The following is a 15408-nucleotide window of genomic DNA, read 5'->3' on the forward strand; positions in this document are numbered from 1 at the left end:
GAATGATGGTTTTGAACAGGAAATAGTCACAAATTAATTGCTTTATTATTTTGGATGCTTTTATTCAGTCAAATATCCATGCTGGTATACCTTGATGTATATTGTTGACAATTAGATATTTGGGTGACTGTCATGTTTGGCATGGTGCTGGTACTTGTTCCCATAATCAATTCTTGAAACAACCTGCAATGAAATTTAATAAAAATACTGTTTTCAGAAAGAGTAAGCGGATCAATTAAAATTACACATTTGATATATGTATAAAAAAAAAAAAAAAAAAACACCTCTCTTAAATAAGAGGGTAGGGGATTCATGCCAATTTCATACAGCAAGCCTTAGAAAAACATATGCAAACTGACATTTTCAAGGTGCCCAGAATGTTGAGTAAAATCGCTGATTGAAATATGTGACTTTGGGAGTCTCTTTTTGGATGTGCACTTAAAAGCATATTGTAGATTTAGATACATTAAAGCAAACCATGACAAGATAAGCTGTAGTAACACCAAATCGGTTTCTGCTATTTAATAAAATTGCTCACATTTCATTAGGTCCCACCTAACAATGATTGTGACAGCCAAACTTGGTCACATCACCAAAAGCAGTGGGAGAAAATGCTTTATTGTGATTGTTTAATTCTCCTTGTGCTTATGTATAGCAAAATTATCAGGGCTTGATAGCAAATGCACCATTCGAACAAGCTTATGATTTTACTGCAAAAAATACTGACAGAATAAAGAAAAAAAATATATACATGTAACTTCAATACAATTCTAAATATCAGAATTGTTTACCTAAAATCATAATTTAAAAACACTAAATGGTAAAGAATGGAAATGGGCAGGAAAACACTACGGTACTTAAGGTGTACCAATCATGCCTGAATCAAAATAATTTAAATGAATTCACATTCAAAATTAAATTCAAATTTTTTCTTAAAACTGCACTTCAGAGCATTCCAGCCCTTTTATAAACATGTTGACGTTGTGCTTCAAAATTCAATACATTCTTCCACACATAACCAGTTACTCCCCTTCCCAATGACAGCAGGAACTTCAAACGATAATATGACTTCAAAGGCAGCTCCATAGAAAAGACTTTGGATTTCAACCCCCTTTGTGGCCCCTTGTAAACCACACAACGCATAATAAATATCTGCCATTAAATGTACAGCTTGCTAATTCACACAAATGTATCAACGCACCTTCATAATACAAAACAAAAACACAAGATTTAACATGTCTGAGAGAGGGTCCAGTTTGCATGTTAAAGAAAAATAAATGAACACTACATGGGAATACAGCTTGTGGATGTGTTTGACTTTGGAGATGTTTCTCACATTCTCAGAAAGCGAGTCAAAAACAAAGAGAAAGGAGAGAGACCCCTCGATAACTGGAACAAGACCTTAAAGAGCTGCACAACATAACTCATTCACTTTGAATGGATGTCAGTCTGTCCTCTTTATGTAGACTATGTCCATGTCAGAGAATTTGAGATGGACCTTTGAATCAGTCTGCATCCAACATGAAGCAGCCGGTTACTGTAAAACAAGGCCAACCTGGGGAGGATATACTCAAAATACTTTAAATGTGAACTTAAGACATTTTGTATGGCTTTTAATATGAACAACACATTACATAAATCCCCTTCAAAACACACATACAGGTTCTACTAATTCTGGTGCTCATAGGTTCTTTACTCAATGCAATGATTTTCTCAATCTTTTACAGTAACTACCGATTACTAAACACAGAAAGCTTTAACATGTTTATTTTGTGTAGGATGGGATTTAAATGTACTTAAAAGGCAAGCCAGTGTATTTTATTCGAATCGTACCTTCTCTGGGTCCATGGGAGGACATTTCCAGTTGTACAGGTAATACTGCAGGTTACCATCTCCAATCCCAAACTTGAGCTTTTCCAAGAAAGTCTTATTGTCCATTAGATCCAGTGCATTAAAAACATCAAAACCTTTCTGTAATTCCAAAAAAAGAGGGGGAATATGAATTACAATATAGGAAAACATAGTTATGCAGATCAATTAGTAGATCAATTAATAACTGCTCAATAAAACAAGTTGAGACCATGAGCTTAAAGGCAGACCATCCAAAAATGAAAATTCTGTCTTTATACACTCACCCTCATGTAGTTGCAAACCTGTATGACTGGTTTATTTCTTTTGTGGAACACAAGAGGTGATGTTAATCATAATGTTACAGATTGACAGCCTTGGTTACCATTTAAGGGATAGTTCACCAAAAATTTACTCACCCTCATGCCATCACAAATGTGTATGACTGACTTTATTCTGCTGAACACAAACAAATTTTTTTAGAAGAATATGCAAGCTCTGTAGGTCCTCACAATGCAAGTGAATGGGGACCAAACTTATGAAACCTCAAAAAGCTTAAAAAAGGGATCATAAAAGTGATCCATAAGACTCCAGTGGCTTAATCCATATCTTCAGAAGCGATGTGATGGCTATGGTTGAGAAACAGATCAATATTTAAGTCAATATTAAAACTTTATTATAAATTCTCCTCCCTGTCCAGTAGGTGGCAATATGCACAAATAATGTAAATAAACAGAAGAAACAAAAGAAAATGAAAGTGGAGATTGATAGTTAACACGTTTTAAATATTGATCTGTTTCTCTTCCACAATAATCATATCACTTCAAAAGATATAGATTTATTTATAGATAATAATTAACAAATGAACAAAACACAACAAAATGTTGATTTCAAATGTCTGAGAGAGGATCCAGCTTGCATGTTAAAGAAAAATAAATGGACACTACATGGGAATACGGCTTGAGGATGTGTTCGACCTTGGAAATGTTTATCACATTCTCAGAAAGCGAGTCAAAGAGAAAGGAGGGAGACCCCTCGATAACTGGAACAAGACCTAAAAGAGCTGCACAACATAACTCATTCACTTTGAATGGATGTGATAATCATATCACTTCAGAAGATATAGATTTAAAGGTGCTCTAAGCAATTTGTTCATATAAAAAGGTATGAAAACATTTTCATGAAATAAGTGTCATGAGATATCTCCCTGGTCTCTGTGACATAGTATAATTGAGACTTAATACCATATTCTGATTTATAATTTGTCAGTTGAGTGTGCCATTTCGCTACTGTTTTGTTTAACAAAGTTGGGAACTTTGTTGCTTTGTGTCAGTTTCAACAGTATTGGTCCAGTGTTTTGGAAAGAGGCACCGTGGCTAAATGAACGGCTCAGCCTCGTGGAAGTTAGAAAGGCTAAAATTGCTTACAGTACCTTTAACCACTGGAGTAATATGGATTACTTTTATGCTACCTTTATATGCTTTTGGAGCTTCAAAGTTTTGGTACCCATTCACTTGCATTGTATGGACTAAGAGAGCAGAGATATTTTCTAAAAATCTTGGTTTTTGTTCAGCAGATGAAAATAAGTCATACACATCTGGAATGGAATGAGGGTGAGTAAATGAGGAGAACATTTTCATTTTTGGTGAACTATTCCTTTGACTTTCATGGCATCTGTTTGGCATCTAATGAAAGTGACTGGTGACTGAGGCTTTCAGTCCCTATCATTCTGCCTAACATCTCCTTTTGTGTTTTACAGAAGAAAAAAGGTCATATGGGTTTGGAACAACATGAGATTGAGTAAATGATGACTGATTCTTCCTTTTGGGTGAACTATTCCTTTAACATTGTGTTAACAAGATATTTTAATGTGTGGGATCAGTGAACGTTTTTCATGTCAGACTGTGTTTCTGTTGTGCTCTTCTGAGCATGTGTTGTGATCGTACCAGTTTTGCTAGGATGAGAGCATCGTTCATCAGGTCTATGAGCTGTGTCTCTGTATGGACATTGTAAAAGGAATAAGCGGCCTTCAGGCTTTTGTGCAGCGGATGATGCATCACTGTGGACGGCAGGGTGTAAAAACTGATAAAGTCCGTTAGTACCCCACCAGAACCCTTTGAAGAAAGTAGTTATGTAAGTGAGTAAAATAATATGAAGTTAAACAGATGATTATATTAAGATCAGCATTTTAGAGATGTTTTAGCAGGTACCTCCACTACAAAAGTGTCGATGATGTTCTCTTGTGGTAGGAACCAATGCTTGACCTCCTCTTCCCCCATGACAGGATGGAGATGAAACTGGCTCAGGTGTTTCTGCAGCAGTGCTGTAACCTGCTTTATATCCCCCTCTCCCATCGGCCTCAAACCAGGGGTACGTGTAATCTATAAAGAACAAACAATGAGGTTCAAAGAAGTTCAAGAATACTGAGCATACTGCTCAGTTTAGTGTGCATTATGGTGCAGGTTACTTGTGGCAAATTAAACTTTTTTCCCCCAAAGTCAGTACATCATGTCAGAGCTGTGGTTGAACTGTTGTAGTCATGGGGAATGAGTTTGAATCCATCTTGCAACATTTCTTGATGCACTTACCTCCTCTTTTCTTATTTTCTGTCCATTCTCTAATGTCTATTGTCAGTGGAGGTTACCAAAAATCGCACATCACTTACATCAGGTAATCTGTAGAGTTTCATTGTTCGTTGTAGCGTCATGTTTCTGCTAAGGTGGGAAAACTTCACCTCCACAAGCTTCCTGGGGTTTAGGGACCGATGCCAGTATCTGTAAAGATAAGATATTAACAACTTTAATACCCTTCCAAAATGCTTCAAATCAGCATCTACACACCCAAATACTATTAAAGGAATAGTTCACCCTAATATGAATATTCTATCATTGAATCTCATGGTGTCCCAAACCTGTTTGGCTTTCTTTCTTATGCAGAACACAACAGGAGATAGGTGGTTTAGATGAGAAACAATCTAATGTTTTTTGGCGAAAATTGAAACGTCCTTTGCACGTTCATAAGGACGTGAGAGAAGCTTGTTCAGAGTGGCATGAGCTTTCGTTAGGCTGCAATGGAAGTTCTTGCATGTACATGCAAATCACTGTGAACATGCTTCTCGTTTTTGGGTGAACCTTTCCTTTAACATTGTTTGGATTATTACATGATGATTAGGTGGGTACCAAGCCAGCTGTTTGGACTTTAATTTAATACCTGCATGTGGACACAGGTTTGGGCAGGACCACACCAGCAGTGTACACAGCCTGGAAAATTCCCTCTAAATTGACCCGCCTTGTGATCTCGCGGATTAGTACAGGAGCAACACGCTTTGAGCGCAATTTTTTATGCACACACAAGAAGTTTATCTCCACCATCTTCTTAAACCTTAGAATGCATTGAGAATTAGTGATTAGTGATGTAAACAACTGGCTGTAAAAGTAGCTTCTGATGCCCTGAAAGTGTCTATATTTTCAGACCGGATACTGTCTGGATGTGGCCTAAACTCACGTGTCATAGATGTGCATGTCTGCAGGAATGGCACTGATGAACCCAACCAGCTTCTTATTGGATGAAACCCTCACACCACTGTGCCACTGGGGCAGCCAACCCGGGGGACGTAATGCCCTTATAGTGACAGACGGCAAATGAGAGGTAGGAAAAAGGTGTATTCGGATACAATAAGAGATAGAAAAAAGTAGTTGAGTTAGTTCAGTGTACCTTATTCACAGTAGCAGTATCTTTAATTTTTGATGCCAATGACAACAAGGCTGTGAGGAAATGTTTCCCAAACTTTTTTGATGTGTACAAAAGGCTAAATATAATTTAACAGTATCATTAATATTGTAATATCCCTTATGCAAGGTAGACTATCTATATTTTTTGCATTACGCTTGCATGAATAATGAACGCGGCTTCACGATTGCTATTGGAAAGCGGATAGCCACAGTCTGCTGGCTGAATAATATTGTGGAGGATGAGATTTTAAGATATTTAATGCCCATTGCAATGAAAATACAACCTATGGGGAGACTAGTTCTTTCAATTAGTCAAGCTCCCACTTAAGACTTTGGGAAACATTTAATGGAACTTGAATTGGTGCTATTTTAGTGCATATCTATCTTTATACTGTGGAAGGCTTTGTTTGGAAAATGTTAATAAAGCATTAAATTTACATATTGTTTTATTTCTTTCCTAAGATGAAAATAAATGCATTTTAGCAGGAAAATAAGTATATATAGTGTAAAATTTCAGAACTTTCAAAAATATGCGATTAACCGTGATAAACTACAAAACATAACAATGTTAATCAACTGACAGCACTAATATACATTAATAAATAATTGTTAGGCTGACATGTTGTTTGTTTATATGCATAATTTGATCTATTTCGAAGTATTTACATTGATGTGTAGAACAAGTGCTAAAATGGTACTGTATCTTTAAGACTACCGGCTGTTTGGCGCTTTGTTTTGGTGGATGAGCACACTTTAAAGAAGAGTGAAGTCTCAAGGCTTCTTTAACTGGGATTAAATGTTTATTTTTTGATCAGCAACTGACTGTAGAGAACAGAAAGGATATTAAAAGGAGACATTTTCAAGGACAAATAGATTGCATAGATTTGGTCTTTGGACATACATTCAAGCCAAACATTTACTCTCAATATGAAGTGAAAGGATCTCGGTGCTAAACATCACATATTAAAAGATAGATTTTTAAGATTTTTAGAATAGACATCAAAATCATTCAATTAATCAGGAAATCTATATACAGTTGAAGAAGTTTACATTCACCTTAGCCAAACACATTTAAATGTGACATTTGTGACATTTCATCGTAGAAAACATTCCTTTTATTAGGTCAGTTAAGATCAATACTTTATTTTAAGAATGTGAAATGCCAGAATAATAGTAGAGAGAATGATTTATTTAATCTTTTATTTCTTTCATCACAGAAGTATACATTCACTTTGTTAGTATATGTTAGCATTGCCTTTAAATTGTTTAACTTGGGTCAAAGGATTTGGGTAGTCTTCCACAAGCTTCTCACAATAAGTTCCTGAATATTGACCCATTCGTCCAGACAGAACTGGGGCAACTGAGTCAGGTTTGTAGGCCTCCTTGCTTGCACACGGTTTTTCAGTTCTGCCCACAGATTTTCTATCGGACTGAGGTCAAGGCTTTGTGATGGCCACTAGGGCTGCAACTAATGATTATTTTGATAAATCGATTAATCTAACGATTATTAGAACAAATATTCGACTATTCAGGCGATTATTGCAACGATTAATCATTAGCTCTTAACTGATTATTCAGCTTGTGCCCGACTTAAAAGGTTGGATTAAACGTGCTTACAACAATAAAGAGGACACAATCATCTTTTAAAATAACTCTAAATGACATTCACTGAATTAAAGGGGAAAAACTACTTGGATTTTTATTGTTTAATTAACTAAAAATGTCACTGCAAAAAATCCTATAGTTATCAAGTGTTTTTGTCTTGTTTTCCATTTAACATTGCCTACAAATCCTTAAAACAAGATACATTTACTTGAGAAGCAACACATAAGATATTTAGATTTGCTTTAAGTGTATTTTTTCACTTGTTCATACTTCTGCCAGTGTACTTCTGTATTTGTAAGAAAAATATATACTCATATTCAAGATACTTGCTCAAAAAGCAAGTCAAAAAATATATTATATGTTGCTTCTCAGGTAAATGTAACTTGTTTTAAGGATTTTTCGATATTTTAAAATATTTAAATTAAAAAATTAAATATTATATTCATAATTCTCTGATAACAATGTTTTCTTCTGCAGTATAACTGCTAAAGTAAATGTACATAAGTAGTTTTAGATATTTATATTGGAAAACAAACCAAATAGTTTTTTCTTTTGCATTGTAAAATGGGCTAAGACAACACCCACTAACTCACAAAAAACAAACTCTTTCTTCTTTTAAGAGCTGCGTATCACCAATTTTATTCTTCATACGATACACACCGTGACACTCATATTGTAATTCACTAGTATGTCACGAGCAATCACTATAAACAAAATCTAGCTGTAGCAAGCGCGTCAGTGATGAGTGTCTCCGCGCGAGACTGTATCAGCCAGAAGTTTGAAACTCTCTCGCGCTGTTTTTCACACGACTCATATAAGCGGCTTTTATTTTGTGCAATCTGGCAACCATGCACGTCTCACTTTCCCCTTTGAACAAACTTAGCGATCTGTAGTGCAATATTCTGCTCAAGGAAAAGTGTTATAGGGCTACTCTGTGTCCTTTCTTGAGGCTGCTTGTGATGTTTGGTGCTACTCATTTTGCAGGTAAACCTTCTCAGTGATTAAATTAAATATAAAAGTAGATCTCGCCATCATTGACATGCAAGCAAAAGCAAGCCAGAGACGAATATTTAAATGTATTTTTTATTTGTGCAATTTAGAAACGATGAAGTCCCTTCGTGCCTGTATGTTAATCTAACTAGCTAGTATTTATTTTTCATAAATACATTAATTTATTATTATTATTACTATTATTTAAGACTAGCACACTAACCTAACCATGGTAATGAGGAGCCTTTCCTTCTGTGTAATATGTGTATAAATATGTAATATTAGGTAACAAACGGGATAATAATGGGCTCATATAAGTAAATATGCGCTTCAGTTTTTAAAAGGGGGAGAGAAACTTCCTGTAGATTTTGTTGTTGACATCAAAAATAATGACAATTGATGCATGTCCTTGTACTGGAAAACCATGAACAAAACTATGCAACATAAAAGGAAATGCAACCCAGGATACATTAAATACAGGTTATTTTTAATCTATGGCAGGTCGACACTTGATGTCCAATGTAAAATTTGTCCTGAAGCAAAACCAGTTGAGAACCACTGAGTTAAAGGGACAGACAGGTATCTGGCCTAAAATCGAGCACCTACAGTATATGTTAACGGTTAATAATCATAGGACATTACTTTAAAAGCTCACACAGCTGATGTTATTTTTCATTAAGTAGTTCATTTAACATGATATGATAACATGTAAACTAACATGCTTCATTTATATAACATGTTATAGTTACATATTTTATCATGTTTATAATTCTGTTTAGAATAATTCTGTTAGCTTTCTTATTTTTTCTATTTATTTATTTTCAAAAGGGAGACTTTTTTTACACATATGTACCAAGAGTGGACGCCACATCATTCTTAAAAGTGTAACATATACTTCAATAAAATAAATGGTTTCAAGTTTCAATTATAATAAAGCGTTGCTCAAAAATAAATAAATAAATAACCTTCTGTTTTCACTGATAATAGTAATTGTGTAATACTGTATACCGTGATATTTTCTGAGACTGTTATCATACCGTGAAAATCTCAAACTGTTGCAACCCTAATCTGAACTGTTCTTTCTTCCTCTCCTCAATCAAGTGGGAGCTGAAGTGCTGCTCTCCCGCGTAATCATTAGCATTTCAAAAGATCTCATGTTGTGTTAAATAAAATCAGACGACTATTCGACAACAAAAATTTGTGTCGAAAATTTTTTTTATTGTCGACAATGTCGACTAATCGTTTCAGCCCTAATGGCCACTCCAATACCTTGACTTTGTTGTCCTTAAACCAGTTTGCCACAACTTTGGAGGTCTGTATGGGGTCATTGTCCATTAGGAAGACCCATTTGCGACCAAGCTTTAACTTCCTGGCTGATGTCTTGAGATGTTGCTTCAATATATCCAATTAATTTTCCTTCCTCATGATGCCATCTATTTTGTGAAGTGCACCTGTCGCTCTTGCAGCAAACCACCCCACAACATGATGCTGCCAAACCCATGCTTCAAGGTTGAGATGGTGTTCTTTGTCTTGAAAGCATCACCCTTTTTCCACCACACATAACAATGGTCATTATAGACAAACGGTTACATTTTTGTTTCATTAGACCAGAGGATATTTCTACAAAAAGTAAGATCTTTGTACCCATATGCACTTGCAAACTGTAGTCTGGCTTTTTTATGGTGGTTTTGGAGCAGTGGCTTCTTCCTTGCTGAGCAACCTTTCAGGTAATGTCAATATAGGACTTGTTTTACTGTGGATATAGATACTTGTCTATCCGTTTCCTGCAGCACCTTCACAAAGTCCATTGCTGTTGTTCTGGGATTGATTTGCACTTTTCGCACCAAACTATGTTCATCTCTAGAAGCTAGTTGGCTAATTGTCTGAAGGCTTGACATTATTTTCTGGAATTTTCCAGGCTGCTTAAAGGCACAGTTAACTTAGTGAATGTAAACTTCGGACCCACTGGAATTGTGATATAGTCAATTAAAAGTGACACTATCGGTCTTTAAACAATTGTTGGAAAAATTGCTTGTGTCATGCACAAAGTAGATGTCCTAAACGACATGCCAAAACTATGGTTTGCTAATATTAAATCTGTGGAGTGGTTAAAAGAGTTTTAATGACTTCAACCTAAGTGTATGTAAACTTCTGGCTTCAACTGTATATGCAGCCATAATCCCTATTATTTTAATTTTAAGTCATACATTTAGTTTATAAAGGTTAAACAAACAAAAACAAATCTAATATTTCTTGCATACACCCTTGCACTTGCTTACATACCCCCAGTTGGGAATCACTGCTATGAAAGATAGACTTACAATCTCTTTAATGGCTTGAGTACTGTAAATTGGATCATTATACATTGCAAAAACATCTTTCCAAAATATTTCTGCAGATAAAGAAAAAAAAAAAAGAAAACACAAATTGTGGAAAATATGATGTTATCAAGGAGCTTTAAACTGCTTTATATAGTTCATGCCATTGAAGAGACTGTATTTCTATCCTTCAAAGTCTCATTTTCATTCCTGTCAAAAATCAAATATGGCGCTACTGTGAATAAAGTATATTGGCTATGCATTTATTGCTAAGTGTGATAATCAGCAAGCATACAACCACTGAAAGCAACATCTCAGATAGATATAATAATCAGTTGTTCAAGAAGGACAATTGGCAGTGAGATCATTTCAAAGCATGCACACACGCACACAAAAAGATAAGGAATTACCACTCTAAATGAATCAACCTTTACATTTATTCACTGAGCCTATGAAGCATTTTAAGATCAGCATTCAGATTCACAGTGATGGTATATAATTAAACACAAAAATTGATCACTTACCATTTCAGAAAGTTGGGAGAATAGTCAAATCTAAACATGTTGTCATCATCCTCAACATAGTTTTCATTCAGCAAAGTGTATAACTCTTTCAGCTACAAAACAGAAAGAGAAAATACCATAAAAACACTTTCTACATTTACTCATCCATATGTTACAGTGGACTCTCTCTTTCTCTTTCTCTTTCTCTCCCTCTCTCACACACTCACACACACACACACACACACACACACACACACACACACACACACACACACACACACACACACACACATACAACTTCTGCATTGCTGAGGTCCAGTGTATCCCACATAAAGCCCTGTGGGAGGGAATATGGCTCTTGTCTGATATTTTCTTTTTCTGGCTCAATTGGCCCGTGAGTTGTCACCACCTCATCTGCAAAGGAACAGAGGGAATACTGCAGAGTCTATATTTTCTGAACACATCATAAATCGACTTGTGTGCAAAACAGTTGCAGGATTGATCCATGATGCAGAGAATTATATACATCATAGTAACAATTCTGACTATTGCAGGTTTGCCAAGTTGCTTACATTTGCAATGTTGCAATCAAACACCTGATATTTTCAAAAGTGCATTGCTAATGCATGACTCACCCAGCTTGGGTACGGGTTGAGTGTCCCAGAACTGGTACTTGTGCTTTGTGGCCTCATCTATGTTTTTGGCTGGACCTTGACAGGTAGACAGGAGCTCCATAGCCCTCTGAATGTCCTGCAGCTTCTGCATGGGAATGGCAGGGTTCTGGTACAGGAACATAGGGAAGGCAGTTAATGCATGTGTAAATTGGCCAAGAATGAGCTTAAGCAAATCCACTCTGTGATTTCACAAAAAATGAGGGAGATTTACAGTACGGCCATTTGACTACATTCTAGAATCCATTACAAATTGCAAAGCAGAAACCTTTATCTCCTGAGAGTCAGAGGCAGAATCAGACTTGGTTCCTCCTGAGCTTGGTTTCTCCTTCTTTCGCTTCTGTTTCTTCTTTTTCTTCTTCGCACCAAGATCTCCCCCAGTATTCCTTAGAAATATCATTTCATAACATTTATAGAAATAAGTCACGCAACACATGTTCGTACAACCTAAGATACACGTAGCATGACAGTGGACGGTGACTGCCACAAATAACCATAATAAAGCAAGGGTCCGTCTGTTCACGTAAGCAGGTCACATTTTAAGGGGCTGCATGACAACAGCGTACCTGTTATTCATCTAACCGTTTAATACATGGAGCTATAAAATACCTGGACAGAACTATTCGTTAGCATCCCCATTCATCTCTATGACTGCTCGGCTAGCGCAGCGTTCCCAGAAAGCTAGAGAAAGGAGGCTGCCATCTTTGCTCATGGGCACTCAGTTCCGGGATCGGGTGTCACGTGACTGATCCCTCGTCAATGGGAATAGATAGGGAAAAATATAAATCAATGTAACGCTTTTAAGAGCCCTTCAAAAACAATCCGTCACAGGACGACGATGTGCTATAATGTAATGAAATAATTTAGATTGAAATGGTTCTTGGATTTTTTTTTTTATTTCGTCATAAAGTATGGCTTATTTTGAATGGCGGTCTATGGAGAAACATGCTTTTTGCCATCGGGTGGTGTAGTTCCAGCATCTACCAGCAGGTGCTAACAGGGACCTGCTAACCAGCCAATTCCTGACCCCCTGGTTTAATAGCGACATCATCATCCTCGATCCTGCAGCTGAGAAAGGTGGTTGACTGCAATGCTGCTCAGCTCATAAAGAGGATCAAGCATATTTGTATTGTTCAGAGGTGATGGGCTTAGACTAATATAATCAGGCGGATACTTTCCATCATCTAAAAAGGAAAATCAGTGGTGACTTCAACACCTCATAGGATAACAAATTAGTCAGAAAATATAGATTATATATTAGAAAATATAGTAGACACGAGCTTGGTGTACTGTATTGGACGATTGGACGTTGAGCTCTAATATATATTTCAGATTAATGTGGAGCTAGCTGCTTTTAGTTAAACGTTACTGGTCGAATAAAGTAAATATCTACATGTATCTAAGCGATTTAAATATATATATATAGCGTCGGATAGGTGTTGCAAAATTAACTCTAACGCTCATATTAGCAGGATCGTATAAAAATACATTCATTGTCACGATGGTCACATATTTGCTAAGCTAGCCGTTTGTTTACATCTCTCGAGCAGTTTAAGCACGAAGGTCTGTCACCGCACAAAACCCAGCGCTTCAACGCATGCCATCATGTGCTCACCCCTGCATGTGTTCATTTTCCTCCTCGTTGTCTCCGTCGATGCCGCAGGTGTCCTGGTCGTCCAGCTCCAGGCTCTGCTGGCTGGCTGCGGACTCGCTGTCCTCCGCCATCATGGATGAATCTGCTGCAAATCCTCACCACAAAACCACTGAATAAAAACCACGAAAAACAGCACCATCTAGCGATAGTTTCCACTAACAACTCATCAACTGAAAAAGGAGAAAATTTGCATGATAATTAACTTTTTCATTGATTTAAAAGTGAAATTCTTGGTACGACTTTTCTCCCCACAGTTTAGTAATAGACATTATTACACAATTTACAACACAATAAAATACACAATAAATAGGAGAAATAAGAAATATAATGTATGTACAAAATATGTATAGGCCTATGAATATGAAGTAGTGCATAATGACAGATGTAGAGGTGGTAGCATTAATAGTTTGACTGGCAATATGTACATTGTGCAAGGTAAAGTGCAATTGTGCAGTAATGTTGACCTGCAACAGGCTGATGTTATAGAGGTGATGTTGTAGATATATAATAATTATAATATAATAATATGATAATGCAGAGTGTAATATTGCTTCAAGTGTGTGGTGTTGAATAGTGAACTATAGTCCTGGTGTTGTCCTTGGTTCAGGACACGGATGGCCTGGGGAAAGAAGCTCCTCATTCTCTCACTTTTGGCCATCAGGGAGCGAAGCGTTTCCCTGACCGCAACAAAGAGAAGAGTCCATTATTAGGATGGCTGAGGTCTTTCATGATCTTCATGATCTTGGTCCATGTCTGCCCAACCTTACTGCTTGTGGACTGTCATTCAGGAAGTTGGAGATCCACTGACGTAGAAATGGGCTAAAACCTAGGTTCTCCAACTTGGTGGTGAGTTTAGAGGGAATTATAGTATTAAAAGCTGAACTGTAAAAGCATTAAACATGTATTGAGGGAAGAGTAAAAAAAATGAATAATTGTTTTAATAATTTGTTTTAAAATGTGGGAAGTGTGCAAGACATTTGTAATATAGTAATGCTTTTGAAAATACTTAAATGTGAATAATCATTATTATAAGACATGTTAGAGTAGTACTAAATGTCTTGCTCATTCTAACTCGGCAGGCGGCCCGCAAACCATATTTTTGTGTCCCGCGTGATATTGTCATCACATAAAATTATTGAATGTGTTTGAATTTTGAGGTGTCAATTTTCTAAAGCATTTGCGGTTAATTCTAAGTATTTATAAACTGCTCAACCAAGTTTCTGGTGACAAACGATCGCAACAGAGATATAGTATTTAATTTTCTCAAACACTGCACTTTTAATTGACCTACAGGATTTACAATTCAAAGTTTATTACAAGGTACATACGAATGACAATGAGAGATCCTTGGCAAAAAAAAAGTCACATTTATCCTATCCAAGAGTCTTAACCAGTCAGATTTCACATAGGCTAAATATGTGAAAATATATTACAAAATATTAATAAACACCAACACATGACAAAAACGCGTTTCGTAAGACTGGCTATCTTCTGCACTCAACAGGATTCAGAAAGCACGTCTTTCTGTTATATGGATTTTAATCGCGTCTGATTTGACCGCAGTGACCAGCGTGCATATATAAACTATAAACAAATGTATAACGGTGAGTGATTTCAGAAAAAGAAAGAAAAAAATACCTTTATTGGTATTTGCCATTGCCAGCTCGGGAAAATGCTCATGGGAGTTTTTTTTATTTTTGTTTTCCTGTTCGGGCGTCATGTTCCGCCAATGGAGAGGCGCCCAAACTAGCTCTTCTGATTGGCCAAAATTCTCTGATATCTGAACAGTGCCCGCCTCCTGCCTCTATAGATGCACAAATTACTTTTGCTCCATTTTACACAGACATGTGGTGCAAAAGGGAGAGCGCGCGAAAAACAGTGTTTGAGACTCGTGGCAGCAGATTCAAGCAGTTGTAGTTTTGTACTTGTGTTTGTGCGAGAAAAATATTCAAAGAAAATATATTTTTTTTTGTGAGAAAATATTCTACAAGTGTGCAACTCTCGTTGGATGAATTCACATACTGATTTGCGGATGAGCAAAATTTGTCCGTGACTTCGCATTTTTTGATGCGGGTGTGTGAATGTGTT

The 15408-nt window shown here is 36.5% G+C and overlaps 1 protein-coding gene across 3 annotated transcripts; it reads right to left on the minus strand.

Moving 5' to 3' along the window:
- Window positions 1-20: 20 nt before the first annotated feature.
- Window positions 21-15027, minus strand: nmt2 (N-myristoyltransferase 2). Of its 3 annotated transcripts, XM_052144345.1 has the most exons (14): window positions 14959-14985; window positions 14088-14159; window positions 13282-13997; window positions 11935-12052; window positions 11631-11775; window positions 11291-11409; window positions 11017-11108; window positions 5353-5469; window positions 5059-5229; window positions 4514-4622; window positions 4059-4229; window positions 3795-3962; window positions 1834-1971; window positions 21-1555 (listed from the first exon to the last, which is right to left on the minus strand). In XM_052144345.1, exons 3-14 carry the CDS (start codon window positions 13392-13394, stop codon window positions 1535-1537), a joined length of 1482 nt encoding a protein of 493 aa, XP_052000305.1. In that variant the 5' UTR covers window positions 13395-13997; window positions 14088-14159; window positions 14959-14985; the 3' UTR covers window positions 21-1534. The 3 variants fall into 3 exon arrangements, with proteins under 3 accessions (XP_052000305.1, XP_052000304.1, XP_052000303.1); XM_052144344.1 differs by lacking the exon at window positions 14088-14159 and having other exon boundaries at window positions 14959-15027; XM_052144343.1 differs by having other exon boundaries at window positions 13282-14159; window positions 14959-14998.
- Window positions 15028-15408: the final 381 nt, after the last annotated feature.

This window comes from Xyrauchen texanus, chromosome 15 (genome assembly GCF_025860055.1).
Source record: "Xyrauchen texanus isolate HMW12.3.18 chromosome 15, RBS_HiC_50CHRs, whole genome shotgun sequence".
Classification (NCBI taxonomy): domain Eukaryota; kingdom Metazoa; phylum Chordata; class Actinopteri; order Cypriniformes; family Catostomidae; genus Xyrauchen; species Xyrauchen texanus.